General features: G+C 44.6%; 1 protein-coding gene across 3 annotated transcripts in view; it reads right to left on the bottom strand.

Annotated features, from left to right (window-relative positions):
* Positions 1 to 19,403, bottom strand: part of CHD2 (chromodomain helicase DNA binding protein 2) — a 142,963-nt gene that overhangs the window by 30,472 nt on the left and 93,088 nt on the right. For all 3 annotated transcript variants that reach the window (XM_040342359.1, XM_040342358.1, XM_040342360.1), the window contains exons 25-32: positions 17,225 to 17,317; positions 16,897 to 17,067; positions 13,564 to 13,739; positions 13,395 to 13,436; positions 12,040 to 12,179; positions 10,173 to 10,311; positions 7,719 to 7,869; positions 2,928 to 3,047 (exon numbers count right to left, since the gene is read on the bottom strand). In XM_040342359.1, coding sequence (XP_040198293.1) covers positions 2,928 to 3,047; positions 7,719 to 7,869; positions 10,173 to 10,311; positions 12,040 to 12,179; positions 13,395 to 13,436; positions 13,564 to 13,739; positions 16,897 to 17,067; positions 17,225 to 17,317 — 1,032 coding nt within the window. The remainder of the gene's footprint in view (positions 1 to 2,927; positions 3,048 to 7,718; positions 7,870 to 10,172; positions 10,312 to 12,039; positions 12,180 to 13,394; positions 13,437 to 13,563; positions 13,740 to 16,896; positions 17,068 to 17,224; positions 17,318 to 19,403) is intronic.

The raw sequence follows: 19,403 nt of genomic DNA, 5'->3' as shown, positions 1-19,403 counted from the left end.
AAAAGTACTGGTAACGAACTTATCTCCTATTATGCCAATATTCAGATCCAGAAAATTAACCAGACTCTGGCTTGCAGAAAAAGTAAATCTGATGCCTCTGGTATTATTGTTGAGGGAATTCATAAACAGATCTAAGTCATCTCTCTCTCCATCCCATAGGAGGAGGACGTCGTCGATGTACCTAACCCAAAGTGTGACCTCAGGCCTTCGGCAATCATCGACGACGTCCTCCTCCCACTTGGCCATGAAGAGATTTGCCAAACTGGGGGCGTATTTGGCCCCCATGGCTACTCCTCGATCCTGGCGAAAGAAACAGTTATCGAACCAGAAATAGTTGTGACTCGCTGCAAATTGAAGCAGGGTCATGATAAACTCAATCTGGTCTGAGACCAGAGTTGAGTCTCTGGTCAGATAAAATCTCACAGCCTCGAGGCCCAGATCGTGGGGAATTATGGTGTAGAGGGATGTCACATCTGCCGTGACCATCCATACACCTTCCCTAGGGGATAATCCTGACAGCAGGTTGATCACCTGTTTGGTATCTCCAATGAAAGATGGTATATTGCGCGCCAATGGCTGCAAATAAAAATCAATGTACTTGCCCACCCGGGACGTGATGGAATCAATCCCACTAACAATGGGACGTCCCGGGGGGCAAGTTTGATTCTTATGGAAAGGTTTAGTGCATTGAAGGAGTTACTACTGCCTTACAAAATCTCTGGTGAGAGATATGTGGATAGTGGTCCGGCAGGACCAAGATATCTGGTAAGCAGCTGCATGATCGGTGGAGGATTCACGTCTGGTGTATTAATTGCAAGCATGTCTGGATTCTTCACGGGTGTTCTTATTTCATTATATGGACTTATCATCTAATTCAAAATTAGTCTTGGACTTTATGGACTTTTTAAACACTAATATTTTTATTGTTTACTTAATCATTTGAAGTTATGGTTTATCACTGTTTATGTTGTTGATCACATATATCAATAGCAGCAGGGTAGAAAACCCTGACTTCCCGATTCTATTGGATCATTTATTTAGATATAATGATCTCCACATACACTTGCTTAATACAAGTGTGTATTTGGGTTTAGCGCAATTATTTTCTTTTTCCATTTGTTAATTTTGTTTATACACAACCTAATTGCTGCTTATTAATCCCGACCGCTCATCTTAGAGATGACAGTTGCTCTTTAAAAATTATGGATTTAAAACAAGCCTTTTACTAGTGATTTAAAGCGACTTGATTCAAATCAAATCCACCCTGGGCAACGATTACATAGATTAACCTAGAACTGGATAGACCCAGGGCTTTTTTTCAGCGGGAACGTGGGGGAACGCAGTTCCAGCACTAAGCCCAGGTTCACACTGAGCTGCAGGAATGAAGCCGTGCGAGTTCACTCTCGCGTGTCAGTCCCGATTTCGGCGGCGATTTCACAGACATCTGTGCGGGTTTCTGCACAGCTGTCAATGGAAATCGCAAAAAAAGTAGTACAGAAACCACTTTTTAAAATTGTTGTGGAGCCGCAAATGCAGCGTTGCACCAATTAGGACGGTGCCATTGCCGCCGATTTGACATGTCAAAACGCACCAATGTGAACCAGGGCTAAATGTATAGAATTGCAAGAGGTGCCTAAGTGCTCTAGATGGTCTATTGATGCTGGCTGCTGGGTAGTCTATTGTTGCTAAGGGTGTATATTGTTGCTGGGGGGGGTTGCGGGTCAATGTTTGCTGGGAGGGATCTACTGTTGAAAGAGGGGTTTTACAGTCGATCTGTTATATCTGGCAAGCAGATCCTCCCAGAGAGTGTATGTTTGATGTGGTGGATCTATTGTTGCTGGGCTTTTTTTTTTTTTTGCGAGGGGTCTATTGTCGCTTGGGGGGGGGTCTATTGTTGCTGGGTTTGTGTGACGGGATCTATTGTTGCTGGGCGGGACAGTCTATTTTACTGCATTTCTTGTTATTAACAAATTCCATACAAATTACTTGGCATCACAAAAATACTTGGCTCTGTATTCTCTAAAAGGGGCGGTACTGGGAGGTGGGTAGAACCAAGGAACGGTGCCCATAGGTGGGTAGAACCAAGGACCGGTGCTCAGAGGTGGGTAGAACCAAGGAACGGTGCTCAGAGGTGGGTAGAACCAGGGACCGGTGCTCAGAGGTGGGTAGGGGGGTAGAACCAAGAGGACTGGTGCCCAGAGGTGGGTAGGGGGTAGAACCAAGGAACGGTGCTCAGAGGTGGGTAGAACCAAGGACCAGTGCTCAGAGGTGGGTAGGGGGGTAGAACCAAGGACCGATGCTCAGAGGTGGGTAGGGGGGTAGAACCAAGGTATGGTGCTCAGAAGTGGGTAGGGGGGTAGAACCAAGGAACGGTGCTCAGAGGTGGGTAGGGGGGTAGAACCAAGGACCGATGCTCAGAGGTGGGTAGGGGGGTAGAACCAAGGAATGGTGCTCAGAAGTGGGTAGGGGGTAGAACCAAGGAACGGTGCTCAGAGGTGGGTAGGGGGTAGAACCAAGGAACGGTGCTCAGAGGTGGGTAGGGGGGTAGAACCAAGGACCGGTGCTCAGAGGTGGGTAGGGGGGTAGAACCAAGGAACGGTGCTCAGGGGTGGGTAGGGGGGTAGAACCAAGGACCGGTGCTCAGAGGTGGGTAGGGGGTAGAACCAAGGAACGGCGCTCAGAGGTGGGTAGGGGGTAGAACCAAGGATCGGCGCTCAGAGGTGGGTAGGGGGTAGAACCAAGGAACGGCGCTCAGAAGTGGGTAGGGGCAGTGACAAGGGAAGACCTATTCTCAGAGAAAAAAAAGCCCTGGATAGACCCGTCTTCAGTCAACCTTATCAACTATATAGAATTATCATTTTACAAAGAAGACTGAAATGATCGGAGAGACAAACTTCAACAATCCTGTCATTCCACCAGATACAAACCTCATCACCCTGGCCACTCTCCTTTTTCTCCACTTCTTTTTTCAGCAGTTTTAGCAGATAGTCTGATCTGGTCTGCAAGTGTTTCCCTTGTGGCTTCTTCTCCGTTTCAACTGGCAAGATCTAAGCACAAAAATATCTTTAATGCACTTGGAAATGCTAAACATAAAAGACAAACACATCTTGATATATGATATATAAAGAGATTATTGAATATGGAAGAGTTTACACTACAACCAGTGGTATGTGCGCCCCAACAGGTACTTCTGCTTTAGAGATGTGCAGACCGGAAACCTTTGTTTAGTTTCGGATAGATTCGTTATGTTCCGAATTTCATCTATCCAAAACTAAACAAATTACTACAAATTTCCTAACGAATTCCAAATTTTCAGAATGATTCAAATTCAGAGAAAAACAATCGACGATTAAATTTCTGTGTGAAGAATAGCTGGTTGTTAAAGCGGGAGTTCACCCGAAAAGTAAATTTTTAACCTTAGATTGAGGCTCAATTTGTGAAGGGGAATCGGGTGTTTTTTTTTAAATCGAAGCTGTACTTACCGTTTTAGAGAGCGATCTTCTCCACCGCTTCCGGGTATGGGCTGCGGGACTGGGCGCTCCTATTTGATTGACAGGCTTCCGACGGTCGCATCCATCGCGTCACGATTTTATGAAAGTAGCCGAACGTCGGTGCGCAGGCGCCGTATAGAGCCGCACCGATGTTCGGCTACTCGTGACGCGATGTATGCGACTGTCGGAAGCCTGTCAATCAAATAGGAACGCCCGCTCCCGAAGACCATACCCGGAAGCGGCGGAGAAGATCGCCCTCTAAAACGGTAAGTACTGCTTCGATTTAAAAAAAAAAATACCCGATTCCCCTTGACAAAATGAGCATCAATCTAAGGTTAAAAAAAAAAATTTCGGGTGAACTCCCGCTTTAAGGAGTGGACCGGGAAGCCGGCTGCCGCGTCCTTAACAACCGATAACTTATCAGCTGGGGTCCTCCCCAAAATCCATACCAGACCTTGGGCTTGCCGGGCTTCAACTACCGTCCTCCCGCAAAAGCAATGTTGGCTATATTTCTCCTATGCATCACAGGAGTGCATTATGCTCTGCACTCCTGTGACCCATTTTCAGCTGACTGCATGCTAATGCCCAGGAAAGATCGTGGGCCAGATCCACAAAAACGGTCGTATATTTAGGCGGGCGTAGCGCATCTCATATGCGCTACGCCACCGCAAATCAGAGTGGCTCCTAGGGTGGACGTATCCCAGTGCGCATGCGCGAAATCACGTCGCAAATAGTCAATGCTTTCGACGTGAACGTAACTTCCGCAAAGCCCTATTCGCAAACGATTTACGCAAACGCCGGAAAATTCGACGCTGTTCCGACGTCCATACCCAACATTGCGTACACCTCATAGAGGCAGGGGTAACGTTACGCCGAAAAAAGCTTTACGTAAACGACGTAAAAAAATGCGCCGGGCGGACGTACGTTTGAGAATCGGCGTATCTAGCCAATTTGCATACTCTACGCGGAAATCAACGGAAGCGCCACCTAGCGGCCAGAGTAAATATGCATTTAAGATCCGACGGCGTACTAAAACGTACGTCAGTCGGATCTAGTCCACATTCAGGCGTATCTTGTTTCGTGGATACAAAACAAAGATACAACGGCGCATCGTAGAACTTACGCAGCGTATCAATAGATACGCCGCCGTAAGTTCTTTGTGGATCTGGCCCCCTGTCTTTAAAGTCAGGATCCGCCCAGAAGCCTGAACGGCAGCTGGTTTATCCTCTCAGCTAGCCACCAAGAACCTGAGCCAAGTCACTCCCACCCCCACCCCTTGCAGAGCCCAGAGCACCAGTGAGCGCTGGAGGGGCCGAGCAGAGAGCCGATGACCGAGAGTGACCACTCACTATAGACCAAGAACTCAGGGCCAGATCCACAAACGAGATACGACGGCATATCTACTGATACGCCGCCATATCTCTGTTTCTAACTATGCGACTGATTCATAGAATCAGTTACGCATAGCTAGCCCTAAGATCCGACAGGTGTAATTGAATTACACTGTCGGATCTTAAGGATGCAATTCTAGGCCGGCTGCTAGGTGGCGAGGCCATTGCGGCCGGCGTAGAATATGCAAATGAAGATTTACGGCGATCCCCGAACGTCCCGTCGATCTAAATCTACGTAGTTTCCGTTGAGTTACGCCGCGTAAAACTAGGGCTGAGCCCTAGTTCTCCTAAGCCATGTTAAGTATGGCCGTCGTTCCCGCGTCGAAATTTAAACATCAACGTCATTTGCGTAAGACGTCCGTGAATGGCGCTGGACGCCATTTACGTTACCGTCTAAGCAAATGACGTCGGTGCGACGTCAGTTAGCGCAATGCACGTCGGTAATTTACCCGACGGAGCATGCACAGTACGTCCGGCGCGGGAGCGCGCCTAATTTAAATGGGACTCGCCCCATTCTATTTGGCCCGCCTTGCGCCGGACAGATTTAAGTTACACCGCTGCAAATTTCCAGGTAAGTGCTTTGTGGATCGGGCACTAACTTGGACAATTTGCGGCAGTGTAACAAATGGCAAAAGTTAAATTACGCCCGATATTTGTGGATCTGGCCCTCAGTGACCAGTTTTCAGTCTTAGAGCCAGCGGTTGGACCAATGCTTCACCCACCTAGCTAGGTAAGTATGTTGAACACCGTACATCTTACATCCCCCCCATCGGTCCCCACTGTTCTTACCTCTGGGGTTTGCAGAGCTGTCAGCACGCCCGCAGATGCTCCAGCAGCCCAGGTACAGTGGAACCTTGGATTGCGAGTAACGCGGTTAACGAGCGTTTCGCAATACGAGCACTGTATTTTTAAAAATCCTGACTCGGATTGCGAGTGTTGTCTCGCGAAATGAGCAGGATTCAAGCCAAAGCGGTGTGCAATACCGCGCTTGGCCTGAGGTGGAGGGAGTCGCCGGAGCTGAGCAGAGCAAATTTGCAAATCCCTGGATCGTTGGACCGGCTGCGGGGGGTGATGACAGCTCAACAACCCCAGTAGTAAGTACAGAGGGGACTGGAGGTGGGGGTGAGGGGGGTAGTAGTTACAAGGGTGTGAAGTATTAGTTCATCTTTACATTTTTTTCTGTAGCAAAAAGCAGCAAACAGGGTTGTACCCACCGCAAAATGCCCCGCAACTGCGTGCAATGCAATGGTGCAGGGGTTCAATTTGGGTGGTGAGGAGCGTCTCACCGCCATGGATCAATCTTCAGGGGGAAAAGCAAATAAATATACATGTGTCAAGGATATTTTGTATTCATTGGGGTTGATTTCCTAGTACTGGAGAGTGAAAAATCTGGTGCAGCTGTACATGGTAGCAGAGGCGGCTCTTTAACCACTTAAGGACCGGACCAATATGCTGCTAAATGACCCAAGGGGTTTTTACAATTCGGCACTGCGTCGCTTTAACAGACAATTGCGCGGTCGTGCGACGTGGCTCCCAAACAAAATTGGCGTTCTTTTTTCCCCACAAATAGAGCTTTATTTTGGTGGTATTTGATCACCTCTGTGGTTTTTATTTTTTGCGCTATAAACAAAAATAAAGCGACAATTTTGAAAAAAATGCAATATTCTTTTACTTTTTGCTATAATAAATATCCCCCAAAATATATATAAAAATTGTTTTTTTCCTCAGTTTAGGCCGATACGTATTCTTCTACCTATTTTTGGTAAAAAAATATCGCAATAAGCGTTTATCGGTTGGTTTGCGCAAAATTTATAGCGTTTACACAATAGGGGATATTTTTATTGCATTTTTATTAATTTTTTTTTTTTTACTACTAATGGAGGCGATCAGCAATTTTTTTCGTGACTGCGACATTATGGCGGACACATCGGACAATTTTACCAAATTTTGGGGACCATTGTCATTTTCACAGCAAAAAATGCATTTAAATTGCATTCTTTATTGTGAAAATGACAGTTGCAGTTTGGGAGTTAACCACAGGGGGCGCTGTAGGAGTTAGTGTTCACTTAGTGTGTGTTTACAACTGATGGGGGGTGTGGCTGTAGGTCTGACGTCATCGATCGAGTCTCCCTATAAAAGGGATGACACGATCGATGCAGCCGCCACAGTGAAGCACGGGGAAGCCGTGTTTACACACGGCTCCCCCCGTTCTTCAGCTCCGGGGAGCGATCACGATGGAGCGGCTGTCGTCCCGGATCGCTCCCCGCGGGAATCCGACCGCCGCATGTAGCAGGGGGGGTTCCGATCGGACCCCTGACCCACGTCTAGGCAGGGACGTACGTACATGTACGCCCACGTGCCATTCTGCCGACGTATATCTACATGCGGCGGTCTGGAAGTGGTTAATTAGGCAGTCGCCTAAGGCCTTGCACTCACAGGGGCCTCGCGGCCACCTAATTTGCCTCTGCTTGATTATTTTTTACCCATTATGGCCATGAGTGGGGCCCCCGTGTCTAAGTTTTGCTTAAGGCCTCACAAAGCCTAGAGCTGCCTCTGCATGGTAGTCAGCTTCTAACTTCAGCTTGTTCAATTAAGCTTTGACAATAAAACCGATCACAGACAGTACTCGATTGTCTCTGTCGCAAGTGCATTAATACGGCTACAATCACCTCAAGCACAATAAAACCTGGAAGCTGATTGGTTTCTATGCAGGGCTACGCCAGATTTTGCACGCTCCAATTTTTGTAAAATTAACCCCATTGGATTTTTAGATGGGGTACATATTTTATACGGACAAAAGGCCTAAAATAAACAAAAAATTAGGTATAGCAAGCACCTTATCAGCCAACTGTAACTCTGGGTCGCTTTTGATGAGCTCCCAGTTTCCATAACCGTGTTCGACAATTCCCAGGAGCAATCGAGAATCTTCTTCTACAGTCCAATCCACATCAAAATGAGCAGCTTTGACCCGACTGGACAATCTGAACCTGGGAAGGGGAGAGGAATAAATAAAGAACAACTGTATAAAGCAAAAGACATGCTGCAAAGAGGATATAAAAGCAATGTTAATTTTGGCAGCAAATTTCGATTTAGTTTTAGTCTTCCTTTTAGGACTAAAATGGCATTTTAGTTTTAGTCCCATTTTAGTCTTCTGCAATTGCTTTCGTTTTAGTCGACTAAAACACATTTTATGTAAAAATTTGATTGCTTTGCCCTTGAATGGCAATCAACATCCTTGAGAAAAACACATTTTAGTCATCTAAAATCTAATGAGTGTAATTAAATTATAATGCATTAGTTAACATTTCTCTACAATTTCCAAACTTCATTAGGGCAGATCTACAAAAGAATTACGCCGGCGTATCTATTGATACGCCGCGTAATTTTAAAGTTCCTGCGTCGTATCTTTGTTTTGTATCTACAAAACAAGATACAACTGCATCTCGGATCGATCCGACAGGCGTACGTCTTAGTACGCCGTCGGATCTTAGGTGCATTTTTCCGCCGGCCGCTAGGTAGCGTTTCAGTCGAATTCCGCGTTGAGTATGCAAATTAGCTAGTTACGGCGATCCACGAACGTACGTCCGGCCGGCGCATTTTTTTACGTCGTTTGCGTTTCGGCTTTTTCCGGCGTATAGTTAAAGCTGCTATTATGAGGCGTACTCAATGGGTTAAGTATGGCCATCGTTCCTGCGTCGAATTTTTAATTTTTTACGTCGTTTGCATAAGTCGTTCGCGAATAGGGATTTGCGTAGAATGACGTCACCGTCGTAAGCATTGGCTTGTTCCGGTTTAATTTCGAGCATGCACACTGGGATACACCCACGGACGGCGCATTCGCCGTTCAAAAAAAAAAACGTTTGTCGGGTCACGACGTATTTACATAAAAACGTAAAACACGCCCCCATCACATCGTTTTGAATTGCGCGCCCTTACACCGCCAACGATACACTATGCCGCCGTAACTTACGGCGAGCATTCTTTGAGGATTTGAAAAAAAAATAAGTTACGGCGGCGTAGTGTATCTTAGATACGATACGCCCGGCGGGAATATGCGCCGCGCTACGTGGATCTGCCCCATTATATACTGCTGGAGTGAAAAATCTCATATGTTATTATTTATGGTATTGAGGTATGAGCATGCACTACAGACCAGTGTTAATTTTTGAAGTCAAATTTAAATTTACCATATTTATCGGCATATACCGCGCACTTTTTTGCCCTGAAAATCAGGGCAAAATCGTGGGTGCGCGTTATACGCCGATACCCGCGCCGAATTTGCATACTGCGCCGGCATATATCGAGCGCAGTACACTCGTGTATAGTCGGGCAGGCTCGGCTCCTCTCACGCTCACGTCCTGGACGTACAGGACGTGAGGGAATCAGGAAGTGAAGCTTTGCGGCTTCTCTTCTTGGTTCCCTACTGCACATGTGCGAGGTTGCGCTGTGTGATCCCACTGGTCCCTGTCTTCTGGGACCCGTGTGTCTCCCAGAACACAGCGGGTGGGGGGACGGATTAGGGACCGGACGTGGCGTAGGTCGCGGTGACCTACGCCACGTCCGGTCCCTAATCCCTATGACCGGAAGTGGGAGAAAATGCCTGTATTACACAGGTATCTGCTCCCTCCTCCCCCGTGAAAGGTGCCAAATGTGACACCGGTGATTCCAAAAAGTGGAAGTTCCATTTTTGGGTGGAACTCCGCTTTAATTTTCGTAGACTAAAACATTTTATTCGATTAAATGAATACTATTTTAGTCAACTAAAATTCGACTAAAACTGCATTTTAGTCAAAAGACTAAAATGGGACTAAAACTAAAATGCCATTTTAGTAAAACAAACTAATACTAAAACTACCGTATTTTTCGGGGTATTGCTCGCCCCCTCAAGAGGCGTTCTCCACACCAGGGAGAAAGCCTTGCATTACTGTGTGGAGTTACAGACAGAAGAACAGGAAGTGAGGATTTCTCAGAAGAAATAAGGACATTTAAAAGCAAAATGGAAGGATGAGGTAAGTGAAGGAGGACTGCACTAAGGTAAAGGAAGCTATTTAGGGGGGGGAAAAAATTCCTTTACAACCCCTTTAACGTAATGTATTTACCATTACATTAGGACCATATACTACGAAGCATGGCACCCCTCACTTATAGAACCCTTGTCATTGATAAGGACAAAATGGGGAGATTTATAAAAATGGTGTAATAACAGAACTGTGATTGGTCATAAAACATAAGTATATTGGATCAACAGTAATAAGGAAAAATAAAAAAAAAACACGGTCAACAGACTTACTTTTTCTTTTCCTCTGCATCTTTGGGAATGGCTTTGCTGAGAATGTCAAAGTCTTCTTCATGCTGAATAATTGCTTTCACGTTTACTTGGACACCGGAAATTTTTATAGTTGGACCTCTTCTTTTGCCCGGACCTTTCCCTGAGACAAAATAAAACACAACTGGGTGATTTCCTGAAGGAACGGCTAAACTTCTGGTTGTACTCACTGAAGATGGCCAGATATTGCACCCCATAAATGATGTAAGGTTACCGCATCTCAGGAGCTCATAGGCTGGATTACCATTTATGGAAACTAGGATACCCCACCATGCTTTATTAGAACGTACCCTCACAAATTATTTTAACCCTTCCATGCCTAAGCCTTTTTCTGACATTTGTTGCTTACAAGTTAAAATCTGTATTTTTTGCTGGAAAATTACTTAAAACCCACAAACATTTTATTTTATATTATATTATATTATATTATATTATATTATATATATATATATATATATATATATATATTAGCAGAGACCCTGGTAAATAAAAAGGCGATTGTTACAATATTTTATGTCACACTATATTTGCACTGCGGTCTTTCAAATTAAATACTTTTTTTTTTTTTTTTTTAAGAAAAACACTTCATGAATAAAAAAAAAAATCTCCTCTGTAACTCTAATGCCTCATACACACGATCAGTCCATCCGATGAGAACGGTCTGAAGGACCGTTGTCCTAGGTTAACCGATGAAGCTGACTGATGGTCAGTCGCGCCCACACACCATTGGTTAAAAAAACGATTGTGTCAGAACGCGGTGACGTAAAACACAACAAAGTGCTGAAAAAAATTAAGTTCAATGCTTCCAAGCATGCGTCGACTTGATTCTGAGCATGCGTAGATTTTTAACCGATGGACATGCCCACAGACATAGTTACATAGTTAGTCAGGTTGAAAAAAGACACAAGTCCATCCAGTTCAACCACAAAAAAATAAACAAACAAAATAAAAAACACAAGACGATCGGTTTTGTTCTATCGGTTAGGTATCAATCGGTTAAATTTAAAACAAGATTGCTTTTTCTTTTTAACCTATGGATAAATAACCGATGGGGCCCACACACGATCGGTTTGGTCCGATGAAAACGGTCCATCAGACCGTTCTCATCGGTTTGACCGATCGTGTGTACGCGGCATTAAACTGGTAACCTGTAAAAAAAAAAAAGAAAAACATCTCCATAGGCGACGCTTATTTTTAAGTACCAAAGTTTGGCGCCATTCCATGAGTGTGCGCAATTTTAAAGCGTAACAAGTTAGGTATCTATTTACTCGGCGTAACAAAATCTTTCAGATTATACAAAAAAATTGGGCTAACTTTACCGTTTTGTTTTTTTTTTAATTCATGAAAGTTTTTTTTCCAAAGGTGTTTGAAAAATTATAGTGCAAATACCGTGCGAGATAAAAAGTTGCAATGACCGCCATTTTATTCCCTATGGTGTCTTCTAAAAAAAAAAAACAGTAATAGGCAGTGACGGGTACTCTTAAGGGATCGGGGGTCCAAATCCCTTCTTTGTGCTTAAAAGCATTGAAAGCGCCAAGTTTGGCAGTTTTGAATGCTGTAATTTTTTTAAATTTGGCGCCTTCACGTATTCTGCAAACCGGTAGTGATGCCATGACATCACTTCCGGGTTACTAGATCCAGCTTCATTTTGGTCTCCTATGACTCACATTAGGAGAGGAGAGCCCGGGCGAGGAAGAGGGGGGGGGGTTGAGTACGGCCGGCGAGAAGGGGTTAACAATCTTTTTTTTTTTCAAAAACAAAGTACAAAATGATCAAATTACTACAATTAGTTCTTAGAATATCTACGTTATATGAAATGGCAAAAATTTACCATCGGTGGGATTCTCTTTCAGCTGCTCCTCAAACTCTTGCATTGCTGATGTGCAGCTAGAGTGCAATAAATCTCCCAGTCTCTTCAGATCTGCCAACGACTTTTCCACGAGCTCTGCATCATGTGCAATGCATTCCAACCTGAGACCATAGAGTAGAAACAAGTCATTGGGGTTGATTTACTAAAACTGGAACGTGCAAAATCCGGCGCATCTCTGCACAGAAACCAATTCCAGGTTTTATTGTCAAAGTTTAACCACTTAATGAGCCGCCTAACGCCGATATACGTCGCCTTTAAGAGCCCAGCCGTGGGTCGCCGGCCCGCGCACGCGACCTGGTCCAAAGCTCTGCGGCCGCGGGACCTGCGGACCCGATCGCCGCCGGTGTCCCGCAATCGGTCACAGGAGCTGAAGAACGGGGAGAGGTGTGTGTAAACAAACCTTCCCCGTTCTTCACAGTGGCAGTGTCATTGATCGTCTGTTCCCTGATATAGGGAACGACGATCACTGACATCACACGTCCAGCCCCGCCCCCCTACAGTTGGAAACACATATGAAATCACACTTAACCCCTACAGTGCCCCCTAGTGGTTAACTCCCAAACTGCAATTGTCATTTTCACAGTGATCAATGCATTTTTATAGCACTTTTTGCTGTGAAAATGACAGTGGTCCCAAAAATGTGTCAAAATTGTCCGATGTGTCCACCATAATGTCACAGTCACGAAAAAAAAAAAAAAACGCTGATCGCCGCCATTAGTAGTAAAAAAAAAAAATATTAATAAAAATGCCATAAAACTATCCCCTATTTTGTAAACGCTATAAATTTTGCGCAAACCTATCCTTAAACACTTATTGCGATTTTTTTTACCAAAAATAGGTAGAAGAATACGTATCAGCCTAAACTGAGGAAAAAAAAAAAAATTTATATCTTTTTGGGGATATTTATTATAGCAAAAAGTAAAAAATATTGCATTTCTTTTCAAAATTGTCACTCTATTTTTGTTTATAGCGCAAAAAATAAAAACCGCAGAGGTGATCAAATACCACCAAAAGAAAGCTCTATTTGTGGGGAAAAAAGGACGCCAATTTTGTTTGGGAGCCACGTCGCACGACCGCGCAATTGTCAGTTAAAGCGACGCCGTGCCAAATCGCAAAAAGAGGCCTGGTCCTTTACCTGCATATTGGTCCGGGTCTTAAGTGGTTAATTGAACAATCTGACATTAGAAGCTGATTGGCTGCTAGGCACAGCTGCACCAGATTTTGCACACTCCAGTTTTAGTAAATCAATCCCACTATATTTTTCGAGATTCGTTATCCTGTACAAGCATAGACAGAAGATACTAAATACAACATACCTTTCAAGTGGAGTCGGAAACTTCTTGTAGGCTTTGATAAACCTAGAATAAACACATATAAAAAAAAATATAGATCACCTATGTAAGGCTTGAGAGTACAGCATGTAGTGTTATGTACACACACATGCCAATCAGTAGTACATTACAACCATTAGGCGCCCTTCTATACCTTCGTATCTCTGCATCTGTGAATCCCTCCACTGTGTCTTTCCGAACACTACGAGGACGTCCTCTGCGCTTGGGTTTTCTATCATCGTCGGAGTCATCGGTTTCACTGTCCGACCCAGAGGACCTCTGAGCCTTCTGCTTTGATTCCAGGTCAGACTCGCTGTCATTTGCTTGTGCCTGCCAGATGAAGTCAGCATCAGTTTGTTTTAAGGATCTATACAGTGTTTTGCTAGTGATTTAAAGTAAAGTAATACCTTGGATTACAAGCATAATTCATAAAAAAATGCTTGTAATCCAAAGCACTCGTATATCAAAGCGAGTTTCCCCATAGGAAATAATGGAAACTCAGATAATCTGTTCCTCAGCCACTGCTTGTCTATGCAGTCCCAGCGGACTCTGACATCACGAAGGACCTCTGATTTGACGGAGAGCTTCTGATGTGAAGTTATCACACTGATGCGCTGTGGTTTACCAGCACCACAGGTGCAGCGCAGTGCACGTGCGGCTTTCCTGCGGGTTAGCTGCACTGAGCCATAGACTTCTATTACATCTTGCGGTGTGGTGTACTTTTAAAAAGTGCACCAAAACACCTGAAAGCGCACCAAACCCGCAGGATATAATAGAAGTCTGTGGGCTGGATTCAGATACAATGGTGTATCTCAGATACGTTACGCCGCCGTAATTTTGGGCGCAAGTTCTGTATTCAGAAAAAACTTGCGCCCTTAGTTATGGCAGCGTAACGGATCTGTGTCGGCGTAAGCACGCCTAATTCAAATGTGAATGATGTGGGCGTGTTTTATGTATATTAACTGTGACCCTGCGTATTTGACGTTTTTTAGGAACGGCGCATGCACCGGTCGTGAAAAAATCCCAGTGCGCATGCTCGAAATTCCGCCGCAAATCGTCATTGCTTTCGATGTGAATGTAAATTACGTCTAGCCCTATTCGCGAACGACTTACGCAAACGACGTAAAATTTTCAAAACTCGACGCGGGAACGACGGCCATACTTAACATATGATACGCCTCATATAGCAGGGGTAATCATACGCTGAAAAAAGTCTAACGTAAACAACGTAAAAAAATGCGCCGGCCGGACGTACGTTTCTGGATCGGCGTATCTAGCTCATTTGCTTATTCCTTGCGTAAATATACGGAAGCGCCACCTAGCGGCCAGCGTAAATATGCAGCCTAAGCTACGGGCGTAGTAAGACACTTATGCCGGTCGGATCTTCGGGAAATCTATGCGTAACTGATTCTATGAATCAGGCGCATAGATACGACCCCGCACACTCAGAGATACGCCGTCGTATCTTCTCTGTGAATCTACCCTTATATCTCAGTGCAGCTAACCCGCAGGTGCACTGCGCTGTACCTGTGGATCAGTGTGCAAGCAGCCCAATAACCCTTTTTTATAACTGCGAATATGCCCTTTGCAAAAGTGCAGTATATGTGAGGTTTGATACACTGGCCATTTTCTCTTCCAGCTTCTGCTGGCATCACTCTCCAGGCTGCTAGAAAGGTTCCAAGTGATGTGCACTTGGCATCACTCCACCTGGGACAGGAAGCATATTCTAATGCGGCTCCGTCCGCGGCCGTCTGCTTCTTCCGCTGCCAGTTCCATGCACCTTGATGCTCTGGGATGGCGGGTCGGCCACCCATTGATCGTGATCAGGGCTTGCCTATACGCCATCCCAGAGCATGGGCTTCCCTGGTTTGAGGTCGCAGACCACATCAGAGGGCTCTGTGGGGTACGGATTGAGCACTCCTGATATACAGTCAGGGCCAATCCTCCCTATAGGCTCACTATGCAAGCCGCTTAGGGCCCCGCAAAGCTGCAAAGGGCCCCCCAAATTACTAGAGGCCCCCGCCTGGTGAGAAGTCATTTTCGCCCCCTCACCCCGCTTCTCAACTTTCTTTAATGTGACATGTCACTGTCGTCAGCGCCCCCTGCTTCTCATTTTTAATATGCCATGTCATTTTGCTTAGGGCCCCAGGGAGGTCAGGATCGGCACTGTATACAGTTACATATATTTTGCATAGGTCCTGATTTTGACCAGCAGAACCAGCATCACTTGGGAGTCAGATAAGGTCATAATGAGTTTAATTTGTATTTTAATTGTTTTATGCTATAGCTGAATTACAATATGCCTCTTTCACAAAGAAACAATGCTTTATAAATGTTTAAGGTTTTCAGGCTACTTTGGACATACAGTAAAACCTTGGTATAAGAGTAACTTGGTTTGAGAGCGTTTTGCAAGACAAGCAACATTTTTTAATACATTTTGACTTGATATACAAGCGATGTCTTGATATAAGAGTAGCGTCATGTCACAACTGAGTATATAAGAGAAGAGAGGCGCAACAAAGTGTAGTAATATGGTTACATTTAATGAAGGTACAACAAGATACCGTATTTGCCGGCGTATAAGACGACCCCCTAATTTTCCAGGAAAAATGTTGGTTTTGGGATATACTCGCCATATAAGACTACCCCCTTCCTTCTAGTCTTTCTGAAAGCTGAGGGATAGCCAGAACCGCTGACAGAAACAGGCTTTTTTCAAATCTCACTGTGCCATTACATTACTTGCCCCCACTGTGCCATCACTTGCCATCCACTCACGTTTTGCTGATTTGTTTCCAGGCCGGTGACAGTCTCCGTGCTGCGAGCGTCCATGATTTGAAAACCGCGCCTTCTTCTCAGCGTGTCCTGTGATAGGCGGAACACAAATTTTCCCAGCAGCGTCTCTGTTCTGTGTTCCACCTATCACGGACGTCCTCTCGTCCGAGGATGAAAAGGCATCTGTGATAGGAGGAACACAGAACAGAGGCGCTGCTGGGAAGATGTGTTCCGCCTATCACAGGACACGCTGAGAAGAAGGAGCGGCTTTTAAATCATGGACGCTCGCAGCAGCATGGAGACTGTCACCGGCGTATAAGACGACCCCCGACTTTGGATGCATTTTTTTGCATCCAAAAAGTCGTCTTATACGCCGGAAAATACGGTACACCTCTCTTCTCTTTTATACTCTGTAGCTCCTGCTTAATTTTGCTTCTAATCCCCTTGTGGAGGCTTCCATTTGTGGATGGACATTTTAAAAATTACACAACCTATCACATTGCAATAATCTTTTTATATGGACTATAAACTGAAGGACCTATGAATAAATGATTGTAGAACGAATCATTCGAGTTTCCATTATTTCCTATGGGGAAATTTGCGTTGATATACAAGTGCTTTGGATTACAAGCATATTTCTGGAAGGAATTCTGCTCGCAATCCAAGGTTTTCCTGTATACATTTGAGTGAAGTTTTAAATATTGTCAACTCCTACCTTTTTGTTCAAGCTTCGAATCCTGGGAAGCATGTAGATCTCTTCAAGTTCTTTCTGACGCTCCTCTTCCTCTATCTTCTTCCTTTGGTCCTCAGGAATAATATTGTCCCAATCTATCTGGCCTTGGTTCTCCAGTGGAGGCTCATCTTCCATAGTTGAAAAATTTGCCACCTGAAAAAGCATCAGCAATAAAACTTTTGAAAACATAACAAGAATGATCGGTTTTTAAAAAAGCCTTCAGTAAAGAGTCTGCAAGTTCCCGTGCCTTTCTAGGTTATTCAATTTTTATGCATAAAAGACAAATTTAAAAAGAGTACCAATGGCATACCTTAAACTGAGACAGCAACTCATCGGTGGCACTGGAGCTTGGCTCATTCTCTCTAGTTTCTGCCAGTCGTAAAATCTCATCAATGTCCATTTCCTGTTAGTAAAGAAAGTAAGAAAGTAGAATTAATCAAAGAAAATTCAAAAACATGTTGTAGATTTCAGCCATTACTTTTTTTTTTAGGAAATTCTATAAAAGAAATAGGAATTTCGACCAGTGGGTCCATGGTGTATACCACTTAGTGACAAATTGTCAAGAATAGAGGCGAGGCAAGGTATAATGCTATAGATGCGAAAGTTGTGGAACCACCCTGTTCTAGTTTTTCACACCTCCCTATCTTATCTTTTACAGACAGCATCTGCCTTGACACATTCTATAGTGATTGGATTAAAGGGTCTGTGCTACCTGTATGGATATAAATATTAGGGTACCGTATATACAAGTATAAGCCGACCCGAATATAAGCCGAGGCACCTAATTTTACCACAAAAAAATGGGAAAATTTATTGACTCGAGTATAAGCCTAGGGTGTCCATGTGCATGCCTCACTGTGTCCATGTGCATGCCACACTGTGTCCATGCCTCATTGTGCCCATGTGCATGCCACACTGTGTGTATGCCTCATTGTGCCCATGACTAGACTGACGCTTAACATGGGAGTCTATGAAAGGGGTGTCCAGCTTTGAAGAAAAAAAAATCAGTGCTCCCAGCCATAGGTCTCCCAGACAAAAACTTTGCACACTTGTAGAGGAGAAATGGGGCTACATGTGTGCCAAGCTCCGGGTCCAAGGGACCTACGCCCGGCCGGTACCGGGTCCCCAAAGTCACTGGAGAAATTACCATTTAACATGGGGGTCTATGGAAGGGGTGCCCGAATTTGAAAAATCGGTGCTCCCAGGCCAACAAACTTTGTACACTTGTAGAGGAAGAGTGGGGCTACATGTGTGCCAGGGGACCTACGGCCGGCCGGTACCGGGTCCCCAAAGTCCGGGAGATCAGGCGCAAAAAAAAGTAACTTGAGTATAAGGCGAGGGGGGCATTTTCAGCACAAAAAAAGTGTTCTGAAAAACTCGGCTTATACTTGAGTATATACGGTATGTTCCTAACGCGTTGGCTTGGATAAACTACCAAAGTTCTTCAACAATACAGAACCATCTCAGTTGATTGTATCCAACTACTAACAGCTATGCCATGACCTGGATAAATGAGAACCTTCACAGGCACTCTCAATTTCTCACCAATGACTTTTAGCTCAAAGAATCAGAATAGGACAGAGAAAGAGAGGCTATAGGGGGGCAAAGTATATACAGTGCCTTTAAAAAGTATGTATACCCCTTGAAACTTTCCACATTTTGTCTGTGACAGGAAGTCAGGTAAATCTGGGGGTGTTGTCACAGACGGGAGATACATTTCTGCCTTGTTTCGAAAATTCACCAATTACTATCAGGTGTCTGCTGCAGAAGTAGCCAGAAAGGTTAAGGCTGGGTTCACACTACTACACTACTTTCATCCTACTTTGCTCTGCTACATTGGTCCTACATTTATCCTACATTGGTCCTACATCCATCCTACTTTCATGAACAGGATACTACTTTGGTCCGACTTCAATGATATTCAATGGGCCTGAAGTAGGATCAATGTAGGACCAAAAGTAGTACAGGGAGCATTTTCAAAGTCGGACCGACTTGTGTAGGACGCTACAAGACGCTCTCATAGGGAAACATTGAACACAGAGCAAAGTAGGATGAAAGTAGTGTAGTAGTGTGAACCCAGCCTAAAGGACAGCTTCAGCTGTTCAGAATGGAAAAATTAAGGCCTCTATAAGTTGTCCAGAGGATTACTACTGAATACTGCATCCTGAGGCTTGTTGAGTTAAGGAGAGCAGTGAGCTGAGGAAGACTTCTGAAGGTGAAGTGGATGTTGATATTTTTGCTGTGTGATAAGAAAATCAAAACGACTATTGTTTTCTGCTGGAAGACCAGCAGTGTCTGCCCAGCAGTAGGCTGTGCCAGACTCCATAGGTAGGTTCCTGTGTTGTGAAGGTAGACGGCCGAAGTGGCCAGGGTTTATTTTATGTTTTGTTTTGTTTATGCTGTTTGGATGCTTGCATTTGTTTCCAGCAATATGGAAGAATAAACCATAACCCTTGTTTTTTCAACCACCCACGGCTGCCTCTCTGTAT

The sequence above is a fragment of the Rana temporaria genome, chromosome 3 (assembly GCF_905171775.1).
Source record: "Rana temporaria chromosome 3, aRanTem1.1, whole genome shotgun sequence".
NCBI classification, from domain to species: domain Eukaryota; kingdom Metazoa; phylum Chordata; class Amphibia; order Anura; family Ranidae; genus Rana; species Rana temporaria.
Note: the sequence above shows the minus strand (reverse complement) of the source record. Positions and strands in the feature narration are given on the sequence as shown.